This window comes from Amphiprion ocellaris, chromosome 20, assembly GCF_022539595.1.
Source record: "Amphiprion ocellaris isolate individual 3 ecotype Okinawa chromosome 20, ASM2253959v1, whole genome shotgun sequence".
Classification (NCBI taxonomy): domain Eukaryota; kingdom Metazoa; phylum Chordata; class Actinopteri; family Pomacentridae; genus Amphiprion; species Amphiprion ocellaris.
The window spans coordinates 13419002-13432357 of record NC_072785.1 but is presented as its reverse complement, the minus strand read 5'-3'; the positions used below and the strand labels follow the sequence as shown (position 1 = coordinate 13432357).

The 13356-nt window shown below is 40.6% G+C and overlaps 1 protein-coding gene across 1 annotated transcript; it reads right to left on the bottom strand.

Annotated features, from left to right (window-relative positions):
• Window positions 1-292: 292 nt before the first annotated feature.
• LOC111577959 (doublecortin domain-containing protein 2) lies at window positions 293-12589 on the bottom strand. The gene is made up of 10 exons (XM_035954722.2): window positions 12152-12589; window positions 10984-11032; window positions 10738-10814; window positions 10461-10592; window positions 9735-9890; window positions 9550-9598; window positions 5861-5993; window positions 3975-4075; window positions 3272-3397; window positions 293-382 (listed from the first exon to the last, which is right to left on the bottom strand). Exons 1-10 carry the CDS (start codon window positions 12433-12435, stop codon window positions 293-295), a joined length of 1197 nt encoding a protein of 398 aa, XP_035810615.2. The 5' UTR covers window positions 12436-12589.
• Between the last annotated feature and the right edge of the window lie 767 nt (window positions 12590-13356).

Below are 13356 nucleotides of genomic sequence, written 5' to 3'. Positions count from 1 at the left end.
ACAATCCCAGGCACTCAGCGTGGCACACCTTGATGTGCAGGTGCCTTTAATACTAGAATAAGTCATCTGAGATTGGGGAGGCAAAAAAACCCACTCAAGCAGATGGTCTCCATAAAGCATGGCGTAAAGCTCTCCCAGATGTTGAGAGGTGGTTGCGGATCCGGTGACATGCAATGTGAAGGAGGGACTGGTAATGCAGAGTGTATTAGTGGTCTCTTTATGGGTGCATTAGGTTCTGTGGAGGGGAACGCTGGGGCCGCCACTGGTGCTGCCAGTGAGCTACTACCGGGCTTTATGCTTTGATGAACCTACCCTTGAAAAAGCGGGACATCCGTGACCGTATGCCGCCGAGCTTGGAAGACACCTCCTTCTCTTTAGCCTCCTGGAAAACATAAATCAGTTTCTCATATCATCATCTAGTCATATTCAATGCATATGCAGCTCTAATCAGTAAATCTGTCAGCTTTTTTGCCCTTTCAGTGATATATCAGATTCGTAATACTCTCCCACATATGCAGTAAATCTCTGCCAAAGCCTGTGTTTCTTAAAAATTCAAAGATGGGGCTACATGAAGTGAGAAACTTTGCTTGAAAACAGATTCAGGGAGTGGAGTACCAGTTCAGTTTAGGATGACTGTACTGAAAGCTTCAGTGCACTCCAAAGTGTCATCTCTCTTCTAACCACTAAACAGTGGCCCAGACAGGAAGCCAGAATAAATTTCCCCAGTTCATTGTCCCCGCTGAGGACTAGCAGAACATCTCAGTCTGATTAATGGCTGTACACTGTCTAATGAACAGTAATTGAATGGTATAATGCAGCAGGTTCTTAAAAGCCCAGAGGAGCCGTCTTCCTCTGCCTAGCTCTTTGGAAAAGCAAGGCGGTGACATTGTCTAGAGTTGATTATAGTTGACCTTGCATGGGGAGACTAAGGCCTTTGAAATGGCTAACCTAAGCTTCAGGGAATAGGAGCATGGAAAAATAGATGAAAGACAAATGAAATGGACTTGCATTGGGAAAGAAAAGAAATGGATCAATGAGGTGGTCAATAATGATTCGATTTTTTATCACAAAATTCTTAAGAAGAGGAAGACAATTGATCAAACATCCCTAGTTGTATTGGCATTTCTAACAATATTAATTAAGAAAAAATGCTTAGCTGACTGGTTGATAAATCAGTCAATATTGTTAAATCAAAACAAATGATAGTTGTAAACACAATACCACACCAGTGGGTACAAATCTACCCTTGTCCACATTTCCTCAAAGTGTATGACATCCACAACATAGACGGAGTGTGCCGTCACAAAATTAATCAACTCCTTAACAGAGTGCACTCTAAAGGAAAACCCAACCTTCCGAGAGCACAACAAAAGTCAGTCAAGTGATTATAAGAAAAGCTTTGATAAATATGCATCAAGCTCTAAACCGTCATCCTTCGCTCTCTACCACTGACATAGCCTGCTTTCACTCTCAGCGGACATCTCCACTTGGCAGAGATGCTGAATCTCGTTATTCTTTATTTGGCCTAGACCACACAGGTCAATACTGCATGCACATCACCGCCTCACCGGTGTACTGTCTGTAAATGTATTCACTATCTAAATCCAATGCAATAAATCATTTAAAGCTTCAGCTGAAAATGCAATCATGTAATTGAATTTGGTCATCAATATCTACTATATACAGGCACATATGTGGAGTACACGGGGCATTTCACAAGCATATATGAGCACTGGAGTGGGAGGAAATCTGTCTGAACTCAGCTGAAAGTATGAGTCATAGCAGTGCAGTTATCCCTCATTATTATTCACAGCCCTCTAAATGATGAGGTTGCTGACAACGAGACAGCGACAGTCTGTTTGGCCTCAAAGGGAAAAAGAGGAGAGTATGCATGAAAGATGATTAGACTTTAAGTTAAGAAGGTCTCACCTGCAGATATATTATTTCTGGTTTGACAACAACTTTTCATTACGATAATCCTTGACGAAACATGAATGAACATAAAACAAATTAAGATTCTGATAAGGCAGAAGCTGTTCTGATTAAAAGTGCTGACAATTTTCGATAATTTTACTGCAAACAACAATTACTCCTGCTTAACATGTGCTCTGGAATGAGGTTATCAAGTTGACTTTGAACAAAAATCCTTCCTTATGTCAAATCAAAAGCAGCTTTGCAAGATGATTATTGAAAAAAGTAGCTGAGTCCAAACAGGGATTATTATTATTATTTTCCATTATCTAATGGTCATTTCCTGCAATCCATAGCCAATCTGAATCAGCAACATTCACGTATGACTAAAAGTGATAAGTAATGAATTAAGCTATTGATGAGGTCTTTAGCCAGGGTCATAACTGGCCCCCAGAAGTCAATAATTATCCCAATAAGAATATCTTTGTTGCAAAAGTGCATACGGCAGCAAAATCATCACCACACCAAAACATTCCCCTATGGTGTAATTGCCACTGCTTGAAATTATAGTTTTCATTAAAACGAAATGTTCAAGGTTATTGATTGCTTAAATAAGACTCAATATCTTCTCATTTCAAAGCCAAATGAAATTGCTTGGAATAGTAATATCACCCAACTATTGTGTGCATTCATCACAGTTACACAGCTTCACACTGCTGTCCCTCGAGGATTATTAGAGCAAAATAAGTGTATTTAAATGAGTGTAATTTCTAGGAACCACAGATCCATGCAAAACATCTGTATACACAGCTCAGGCCTACTTTATCACTGTGAATGTGCACAATAACCAGAGGAAAGGACAGACATCAAAAACAACCACATATTATTATGGGCTTCTGCGTAACCATAACACTTTTATGATTTTTTTAAAGCTTGATGCTGTGACATATATAGTATCTGTGGCTACAGCTAAACTCTCAACCTTCATGCTACATAAAATTGTACCCGGGGCTCAGGTGTCTTTATTCCCGTGTCTGCAGTACCAGTACTGCCTCTTGTACCTTTTATTGACTCCCACTGCCCTAAAGAAAAGATAGGCTGGTAAATACAAAATACCCATTACACAGAAAGAACCATGGAGACAGAAAAACAGGTTATACACACATTAGATAGAAGTATAGTTGCTGGAAAGAGGTCTATGTGACCCACTTACAATTAAGTAAATGATGATTACTATAATTGCTGGTTGGAGCATCTTTATGTGACCTAATGCAAAAGTAAATGAGAAAATTGGACCTAATAATAAAGTAAAAATGAATTGAATGTGAAACTACATGAAACTTATAATAAGGGTACTTACATCCTTCCTGGAATCTGCAGACGACCTATGCAGACACAAGTTATCTGAATCATGGAGGGAGGCCTTGCAGGGACTCGTAGAAGAACTCCTATCTTCATTCTCCTCTTCAACTATCGTGGCCTCAACCTGCAGGGAGGGAAAAAAACAAGATCCCCCTTGGCTTACATTGTACTATACTGCTGTATTGATTTTGCAATATTTATATATTTATGTAGCCTGTTCTACTGAGCATTCACAAGCCTTATTCAGAATAGAAAATGATATTATACTGTAGGGGAAGTACAGTTCAGTTTGAAGCTGAAAAACATACAGAAAGGTAAATTTTAATGGGAAGGAAATGAGGGAGAAGTTGCTCAAGCTGCAGATGCCTTTTTTCATCTAATCCTTTCCCTTTACACAAAATGTGAACAGCCTGTTGTGATCATACATTTTTACATTTCAGTTAGTTTCCAATGACAACAAGCTGTAAAAATGATGAGAACTGATTATTACAGTTAATAACATGCCGTTAAGTTAAATGGAATTAGCATGTGGCCAACATGTTTCTCTATTAATGGGGTTTCTGTATGTTTATCTGTGGCGATACTGTGTTTTTAGACTAGAATCAATTCTTTCTTCCTGTCTGATAAACAGGGTGAGTCGTTCAAAGACTGTATGTTAAAGACCTCATCAGGCTGCAGTGCAGTATGGGATTGTCTTTTACCTGATCAATTGGCAGGTCCACCTTCAACTGGCGGTCTTCCTGCACCTCCGCTGCTCCTGCCATCTCACTTCTTTTGTTTTGTGCATTGAACACGCTGCCCTCTGAGAAAAGTGATTAATCACAATTACCTCATCTGCTGGCAGTGGCCGCCTCATTCTTCTGCTCACACTCTCTCTCTCCTCTTGTTCTCTCTGTACCCTTCCATCCCTCACTGCCCTCCTGTCCTGTCCCTTTTCCTCTCCTGTTCAACTTCACAAGAGATCAATGTTGCTGTCAAGCCATGTATTTATTGAGAGTGGTCCCACAGACGAAAGGGCCACAGAAAGCCACAGCTGTCCTGCCACAAATATGGCCAGCCAGCGTGAACTTTCAGTCCTGGGTTACATCTCGACAGTGACAGGCTGCTCTTGATGCATGTGGGGAATAGCTCATAGCGCAACATCACACTATTTTTCCCTTGTAAACAAATTCCTTTTCGTCTGCGGCTGCTAGATCTGATACAAGGAGGCATGTGAATAATGAAACACACTATTAAGCTTGAATCGACTTCAAATGCCTTAAGTAATTTAATTTAAATAATAAATATCTAAGCATAGCAGATTAATCAGTGATAATACTAAGGAACAATGTACAGAAAACTACATTTGGTTCATATGTTTAGCTCAAAGAGGCAATTATACAGCTACAAAACATGTTGACATCACCTTCTGTTGTTTTTCAGCCAAGCATTACTTTTGGGTCTAATTCTAGACTCACTTCTATTACAAAAAGGCAAAATGATGAAAGAAAACCATAAAGCTCTGATCCTTCACCAGATGATGCTTGTGTGTACCCACAGCCTGTATGAAGAGATCTAAGAGGTGATTTGGTTATAAAGAAGATGCAAAATTTACCTTGTGGGACTTTGGTATTGTGGTTTTACAACAAGATAACCTTATCATAGATATGATCAAGTGTCCACAATGTGGCCAGAGAACTGCACTCTTTCTCTAACTACAAACATCATCATCATAAGTTAAGCAGGTGAAAGTCAAAAAGTCCCTAGCAAATATTTGCAAATATATGAAAGGAAGGCACATTTCAAATTTTGACAATAAGCCTATCTATGTTGTTATAGCATGTTATATGTGGTGCCGGATTAGACTTACAACTATATTACTGTGCACAGATGGTAAAACAAAAATCACTACAATAACAGCAATACATAAGTAGAGAGAAAGAAAATATAAAGTCTATTAATGGTATACTGAGTATCAGTTTTAGGCAGTGCAAGTAGTGTTTTGTATTTTTACTTGACAATTTCTTTTTTTAAGCATTATTTATCATGAATAACTCATAACCATTTTTGATTCTCACATCAAGAGAAAATGAGAGCATTGCGTTTTCTCTTACTTGGTTAACAAGATGTTTTGAATACACATTGAACAAAATGGCCTGATTGAATTTACTATGATTTAAGCCCCCTGGAAAGTGTCTGAGGTCTTGTTCTGGTTAATATTCACAGAAAAGAGTTGTGTTACTTTCAAAGAGCAGGGAGCTGTGTTCGGCTTGGACTTTAAAGAACAGGTTGAGAATTCTGAGGAAAGCTCCTTCACCTGCCAATGATTTTCAGTATTCCCAACACACATCAGACTCTTTACCTACACAAACAGAGGAATGTATAATGATGTCCATCCCCACATGAAGCCCTACACTTGCTCACACACATCCATGCTGTACACAAACTCATGTATATTGATATGAATTAGTCTGTAAAAGCCAACAGGCTTGTTTTTTCCTATCATCATAGTGAAGAAAATAGGGGGAAAAAAACACTATGAGGACAGGGGGGCTGGAGAGAGAGAGAGGCAATGAGCGAGACATTTCTATAGAAACGCTCTGCTTACCCCCTGTCGAGAAGAGAACTGGGTTTCTGGACACCTGCCTCTGTTGTTTGGTTCTCTCTGGCTTGGCTGTGTGTTTCTTCATCTGGCCCCTGGCTGTGTGCTCAAGGTCTTCTCTAAAGCCTGTATGAGTAAACTGCATGGAGAGACAAAAGAGAGGAGAAAACAGGGGTACAGATTAAGGCATATTTCCTCAGATATTTCTGCGATTCATCATTGACTTTTTGCTTGTTTTGTAAAGGGAGAGAAGAAGAAAGACAACATGATGGGGAAACTTGTTTCCCCTCTCTTTCTTCTTTTTACATTTTCCATTGACCTCAATTTTTCATGAGCTGATATGTTTTGTAGCTCCCCTGTTACTCCTACTGTATTGAATTCATCTGGTTCCAATACAACCCGTGCACAACCTATCAATCACTAGGGAGCGTGGCAAACTAATCATTTATTGATGAAATGGGGCAGCCATGAATTTCTAACTGCATTTGTCTTATTTATCAAGCCAGATCAAACAATGAAAATCCAAACAAGCTTAAAGGGAAAGGGAGGGAGTTGTAGGGAATAACTTATTCTTCAGCACTAGACAGCAGAAGGTTATTGATGGAGAGGGGAGGAAAAAAAGTGGTTTGGGACTTAGCTGCATGGTGGGAGAGCGAAGGAGAGAGAGAGGAAAAGAAGAAAAAGAGAGAGAGCAGTGGGGAGAGTTCAGAGTGATGTTCAGACAGCAAGGTACACATCTGAATTAATGCTTCCACAAAAGGCAATTTTCTCCTCACAGTCTCCTCATCTCCTCTGTAGGTAGCAAGGTGAGGTATGTCTCCCTTACAGAGAATGAGAGAACCAGACACAGAGTGGGAGAGAGCAGACTTAATGTTTCTTTTCAGCAACAGTGCTCTTTACTGCAGGATCCCTGGGCTGGCTCGGGGGATAGTGTAGTGATCTCAGGCTTCCACCAGAATACACTTCTGGCAATGGTGTTTGCAAGCTCACTAACATGGAGTCTAGGGAATAGCAGCGTTGTTTCTTCACTTGTTTGCTTTCTTTAATGCAGAGGCAAAGTCTGTTGATATTCTTTTGAATTTCTACAGCCGTTAGTGGGCCGAGGGAGAAAACTAAAACAACAAAAGAGTGAAGTTTGCCTGGCATATTCAGCGAAGGAGAGTTGAAACAGAGTTCACGTTCTAGCGCTGTAGTGTCCACAACCACATGAGATCAAAGACAGAAAAAGCAGTGGCGCTGTCGCAGTAGCAAGCTGCTAATTCAGTTTCATAACCTCATTTCATCTGTGAGCGATGTGAAACAACGTCACGATAAAGTTCAAAATCAAACCACATCTGGGCAATCAAAAATTGAACAGCTTGTTTTCCGTGTTGACACCCTGGTGGTGAGATGTAAATAGATAATATTTAAATCAACAGAGTTGAATCAAGACTGCCTCACTCAGGGAGAGCGGTGACGAGGGCGCAGGGGAGGGGAAAGCAGAAGACGAGGGGTGCCGTAGTACCAGGAGAGTACACTACAAGTAGCAGCACAACTGAAAACACGGCGATGGAAAAGCTGAGGTCATCTAGCCTCTCGTTCTACATTACATATCTACAGTACCGTGTCCTGTGGGAGCAGACAACTGTGTGTATCAGGAGGCCCCAGAGAGAGAGAGACTCACATAGAGAGAGAGAGAGAGAGAGAGAGCTACAGTTAGTGTTAAAGGGACTCAGTGGGGCCGAGCAGCAAGTAATCTGTGGCCCTCTCAAGTGGCAGAGAACAGGAGTCAACAAGAGGACACTGTGATATGATAGCCAGGGGAAAATGTGGGTCGCAAACCATTGGGCTGACCAGCCTCCAGCCATACTGACTCTGGTATCAGTAGGAGCCACTCCCAGGGCCAGGTCCTCAGTGAGTAGACATGCTGGCAGCAGCAAGGGGGGTAAAGTTTTCCTCTGGGCATTGCCACTTCCCCTAACCAGTGAGATCATACATGAAAAGCAGAGGAATAGGGAGCAGCAGCAAATCATCGCTGATGTCAAGGAGTGCAGCTATTAAAGGTTTAGTCAGCCTTTCTGGGCTGTTTTACCAGAATGCTTCGTGTGAAGCACATGTACAGCATAGCTTAACTGCTCAGTCTAATTACTATAATATCAAAGCACGCTGGTTGATGCGCACGATTATTCTCTTTTCCTCTTTGCATTCCTCTCCCTCCTATTAATCTTCTCTTTATGCCATGTCTACCTCAAAAGTTTCTACCTCATCATGTCTGTAAACACCTAACTCAGCATTTATGCCTGCATCCAATTTGAACATGGTGTGCAGGAGAGTTTCAATATTACACTCTGCAGAGCCGTCACTTTAGTCAGTGGTTGCTCCAGACCAGATGTCCCATTCAGCAGTGCAGAAACGCTCCACTGCTGGTGCAGACAGGACAGGACAGACACCGTTCCCACACAGCGAGGTTGCAAGAGCAAGGTTACATTTTACACCGCCTCAGTGGGCATGTTTAAAGGATCTTTTTACAGGCGTTTCAAACCAGACTGCTGTTGTTTTGTGAGGTCAAACTGAAATTAATGATGGACATGACCCTATAAATGTATGTGTAATCAGTAAGCTAAACAGCAGACAGATCTAGACAGAGCGGGTCATTTTTGTCGCATGCATCTTTTTCCCCTCTGAGAGGTTCTTATTAACTGGTCAGATCATGTTTACAAATTCATGAGGGATCGGACACAGAGGCAAGGAAAGTAAAAGTCAGGAGCATCATGCCTAGTGAATTACTAATACTACAATGAGCTGGTAGATGCAAAATGCAGCCATAGCTCTGTCTCTGTCTCCACCTCATGGCACTACATGAAATGACATAGACTTTGGTCTTGCCGTCTTATTACCTAATGCCTCAGTTTCACCAAGTTTGATAAGAACGCTGTTTTCATCTCATCTCAGCACCAGGGTTCAAATTAATTCTGATAAATTACTAATAAATATCCATCTTATTTCTGACTGTAAAGGTAGTCAACCACACACACAGCTAGAGATAAGGCAAGGAGCATTTTTCTCCATCTAAAAAAATTGGCATCTGCCACAGCATTGTCATCTTTCATGGTTAGAAAAATCAGATGTCAGACACATCTCTCACAGGGGGCCCCACCGCCACCTCAACCTGCTGAGTGGGCATGTTCTCATCTTCACCATGTGATTTGGTGTTCATCTCGGGCCCACAGCAGTGCAATCCTCATATGGATTCAAAGCATTCCACTGTCTACTTAATCACAATACAAATTGTCCCGGTTCTGGTCTGAATAAGAGATTTTTTTTTTTTGTTTTCAGTGACTGAAGTCCCCTTGGTGCATATGATCTGTCTATGAGGCTCACTGCACTTGATCAAGTGGGCCAGCCTGTCTCTGTGGGGATTACCCATCAAAGTGGAAAGCAACGGTAACTCAATGCCTCCTGCAGACAGTGATTGATGATAGTGCTGTTTCATAACGAATTGCGCCCCCACAACAAGTCTCACACGTGGGAAATGTTAATTGAAATGCTGTGTGTGCAAAGATACGCTTTTCAACTGTGATTCTACCGAGGCGTTACAGCAATAAACTAGAGGGAATATAGGAGAAGTAATGCAACAATTTAGCACGTTTCAAGAAAGTGAATAACTGTACAACTAGACGGCCCACTGCATCCAACTCTGAAGCAATAGCACTCACCATATCCTTTGCATGTCCTTTGTTTCTCATAGAATGCTGGGTGTCTTGGCTGCAAGGAAGAAAAGTAAAACCAACATTGACAAACACATTTTCTCATTCCTTTTTCACAACAAAATGAGGTTCCAGTATTTATTCTACACGTATATAACACATAATTTATTGACAAAACATTACAGGGCTCATACCCTTCAATCACGTTGTTTTTCTTTAATAATTCCCTGCAGGGGACGCACTGGTCATACGGGAGAGCTTTGAACTTTTCTGTACCAACTGCAACATAGTGCTGATTGTTCTCCAGCTCAGAGGGACCGCAGACAGGCCGTCCATCTAATGTGCAAAGCCTGGGAACTCAAATAAAGAAATACCAAAAACTGGAGCAAAATTCAGTGACTGTATCAACAATCGCTGAAATAAATAAAGTGGATATGTGTCAAATATTGATGGATGAATTTAATATTAGCATATTTTTAGAAATTCATTAAAGCAGTGTTTTCTTAACAAGCAGTTCTGGATGAATTACACTGCACACATTATAACCCAACATGGTTCCAGTCACTAATTAATTAGAAAAATTCTTCCACTCTTTTAAACTCTCTCATTTAAATGAACTGGAAAGTCACATTTCCCAGTCTATGCAGCAGAAGCTGATACTCTTCAGAGAATCACAATTCATAGCTGTAAATTGTCTTTGATCAACTATGTTTCTTTGCAAAACGTGATAAAGGACATTGTTTTTGTCAAGATTTCTTGCATATTTGATTGAAAAAAAAGAACACAAAAGCTTATAAGTATGTGTTACCTGGACTCAGATCTCTTTTCCTTAATACATAAAACCACGTTACATATTTGACTGTTGTAGTAAAGAACTCATTTAAAACTCATAGTCATAATGCAGTGATGTAGGACATTACCTGAAAACAGCACCAGTGCGAAGACGCACTTTCTCCGTTACCATGGCTAAAACACTTTCCCAGCTTTTACGAGTATACTTTGGGACTCTTATTCTAACTGGAGTTGCCAGGATGTCCCCGTTGGTAAACACGCTATCAAACAGAGACACAAGAGACAGAGATTATTAAAAAGTTAATAAAATGTTTGTTTCATTCCACTGCGCAAAAAGAAAATATAATTTTTTTGTATGGTAACAAAAAAAAGAAAAAGTGCATTCCTCTTAAAATCTGTACTCACTGTATTGTGTAAGACTCATCAGCAATTCTCTCCCAGCGAGCAGGAACTACGAATTTAGAGTGAACAACAGGCTGAATCTGAAAATTTCACAAAGAAATTATGTGCCACTTAAGCTCTTCTGAAGCATAACTGGACTTTTGTTTATTTTCAGTTTCATTTTAGTGAACATGACGGCACTGCACATGAAAAAAAATTATTTACTCATTTTGATCAAATAATTGAAACAAATACGAAAGATAGCCTTACGTGTTCATTCTTCTTTCTCTGCGGCTTCTTAATTGTTATCTCACAATAGCTGTAAAGGCATAAAGAAATCATGTCCGACACAATTAGGCTTCAGGTGCTGCATGGAAACCTGGACAACTATTGATGGTCTGCAAATAGAGATGGCATGGTCTAGATCTGATAAAACTAACTACAAGGGAAAGCGATATTATGGCTTAGCATTATTCTAATTAGAGTAGTAGTTAAGACAACACGTGAAACAACATAGCAAACTAACAGAGGACTCTAAACCCCAATTTGGACTTTATTTAACCAGTAGAACCAGGCGATTCAATCCTTAAGCACTCGTGATTAGCCACGCAAGTTAGCCACATATTCAACCAACAAAGGGAGCAAACATTACAGAAAACTCCAGTGTCTGAGCACCTAAAGGAGCCCACTGGCCCAGGGTGGAGCTACGGGTTATGACTGTAAACCCAAATTTAGATTTTATTTAACCGGTGCATGTAGGTTAATCAACCCTTGAACACTTGTGTTAATGAAACTGACTTACCAAACATATTATTAGACTATGGAGCATCAACTTAGTAAAAATTTCACCCAACAAAGGGAATAAACAATACAGAAAACATTACAGACAACTCCAGTGCCTGAGCACCTGCATCAGCCATATCATTTTACCTCATGGTCATGTTTCACGTTTACATTGTCTACTGTTGCATGAAGAGAGAGTAAGTTAATTTCGATCATATATATGTCATGTACATATTGAAGAACTGACTATATAGCTGACTTTGACCGGAAGGAGCCCACTGACCTGACTAGTCAGGGTGGCGCTCCTTATGACTGTAATGTAATCCCAAATTTAGGCATTATTTAACATGTAAATGTCAACCATTTCACACTTGAGCTGTGTTAATGTAAGTGACAAACTGGGCACATTTTAAGATCTATGGAGCTCCAATTTAGCTACATTTTCACCAAAAAGAGAAGCAAACATTGCCATAAACTCCAAAATCTGAGCACCCAAGCAGGTCCACAGGCCGCAATACAAGCCTCGGCCCAGGGTGGAGCTCCTCCGCGGACGTGAGCTGACCTCCCGGATAAATTGCTAACCCATACCCGCCACAAACAACCATACCAAACACACCTTACAACCACCAAACACACCTTAAAACACGATACCTACTCCAGTTTTTTGAAGTGCTCGTTTCCAGCTGCTACATACACACTTCCATGCTTCAGGTCGTCCATATGCTGGACCCTGTGGCCCTGCCGGGGAGTGTACAGCCTCCTGACGGCCCCGAACGGAGCCTCAATGGCTCTGGTCAGAAAGGTCAAAAAACTGTCAAAGGTCGACAACTGCCGCGGATTCACGACTAGTTTCCTCCCGGGGAAGAAAGCGTCTCCGTTCCTGTAGACAATTATTGTTTTGGTCGGTGGCAAATCCCCTCTCCCTGCTGTGCGAGGCATTGTTTTAAGGTTACCAAAACAGATAAAGCCGTTGAAGTAAAACAAATGGTGGTGTCAAAAGTAAAATGTGTCACAGGCAGCTGTGTTGGGTCTCCGGAGACGTAACTGGAGATAACATCTGATATGGAAACCAATTCTTCCACGAGAGGTGTACCATCAAGAAACTTATCCACCATGTCTGCTGTTGTTGTTGTTGGCTTCTTTTGTGTGGCTAACGTTAATTTAAGACTAGATTCCAAAACTGGACGGTTTCCAAGGCAACTAGTTAGCTAGTATTACAGCAGCAGTTTAAATAGCACAGATGTGGGACTGTTGCTCATCTAATTAGCTGCATATCAAATTCCAAACAAGTTAGCATTTATTTCCTGTGCAGAAATGTAATATTTCTTTGCACTACAGACTGGACACTCTAATTAAATGATCCAGCAGACACAGATAGACCTTATGAATGGTGAAGTTGCACAGTCTGTGTGTTTGCAGCATGTGCTAGAATATTGACTAAGTTTTGCATTGCATATAACCTTATTTTTTGAATGCAATAGCTACATTTTATCATTTGGGAGCAGTAAGACCATGCAGCAGAAAAGTTGTGTAAAATTGTGCACAATGGTTTTTTTTTTTAAATTTTTTATTCTGATATTGTGCTAAAAATCCTGCATGAACAAAGTGATCGTGTTGAATTTGTTCCACCAGTATAACAATATGTACCTCTAACTTATCAAAACGTAGTCTTTCCTTGCTGTTTGCTTTATTTGTGTGTATATTATTATATGCAAGTGTTAATGAGCGACACTAATACACGCAGATGTTGCACAACAAACCCAACTGAACAAGCAGGGCTACTTTACGCTTCAGCAGCACCTTTCCCCAACCTCTTTGTCCATGCCCTCTGCTAGAATCTACCAAATTATATTACACTAT

Bases quoted from the DNA above. Each gene is read 5' to 3' on its own strand.
- LOC111577959 (XM_035954722.2), bottom strand. From the start codon at position 12,435: ATGCCTCGCACAGCAGGGAGAGGGGATTTGCCACCGACCAAAACAATA. The intron at 9,891-10,460 runs GTAATGTCCTAC...TTGAGTTCCCAG, and splicing joins CGCACTGGTGCTGTTTTCAG to GCTTTGCACATTAGATGGAC. The intron at 383-3,271 runs GTAAGTACCCTT...TATGTTTTCCAG, and splicing joins CTGCAGATTCCAGGAAGGAT to GAGGCTAAAGAGAAGGAGGT.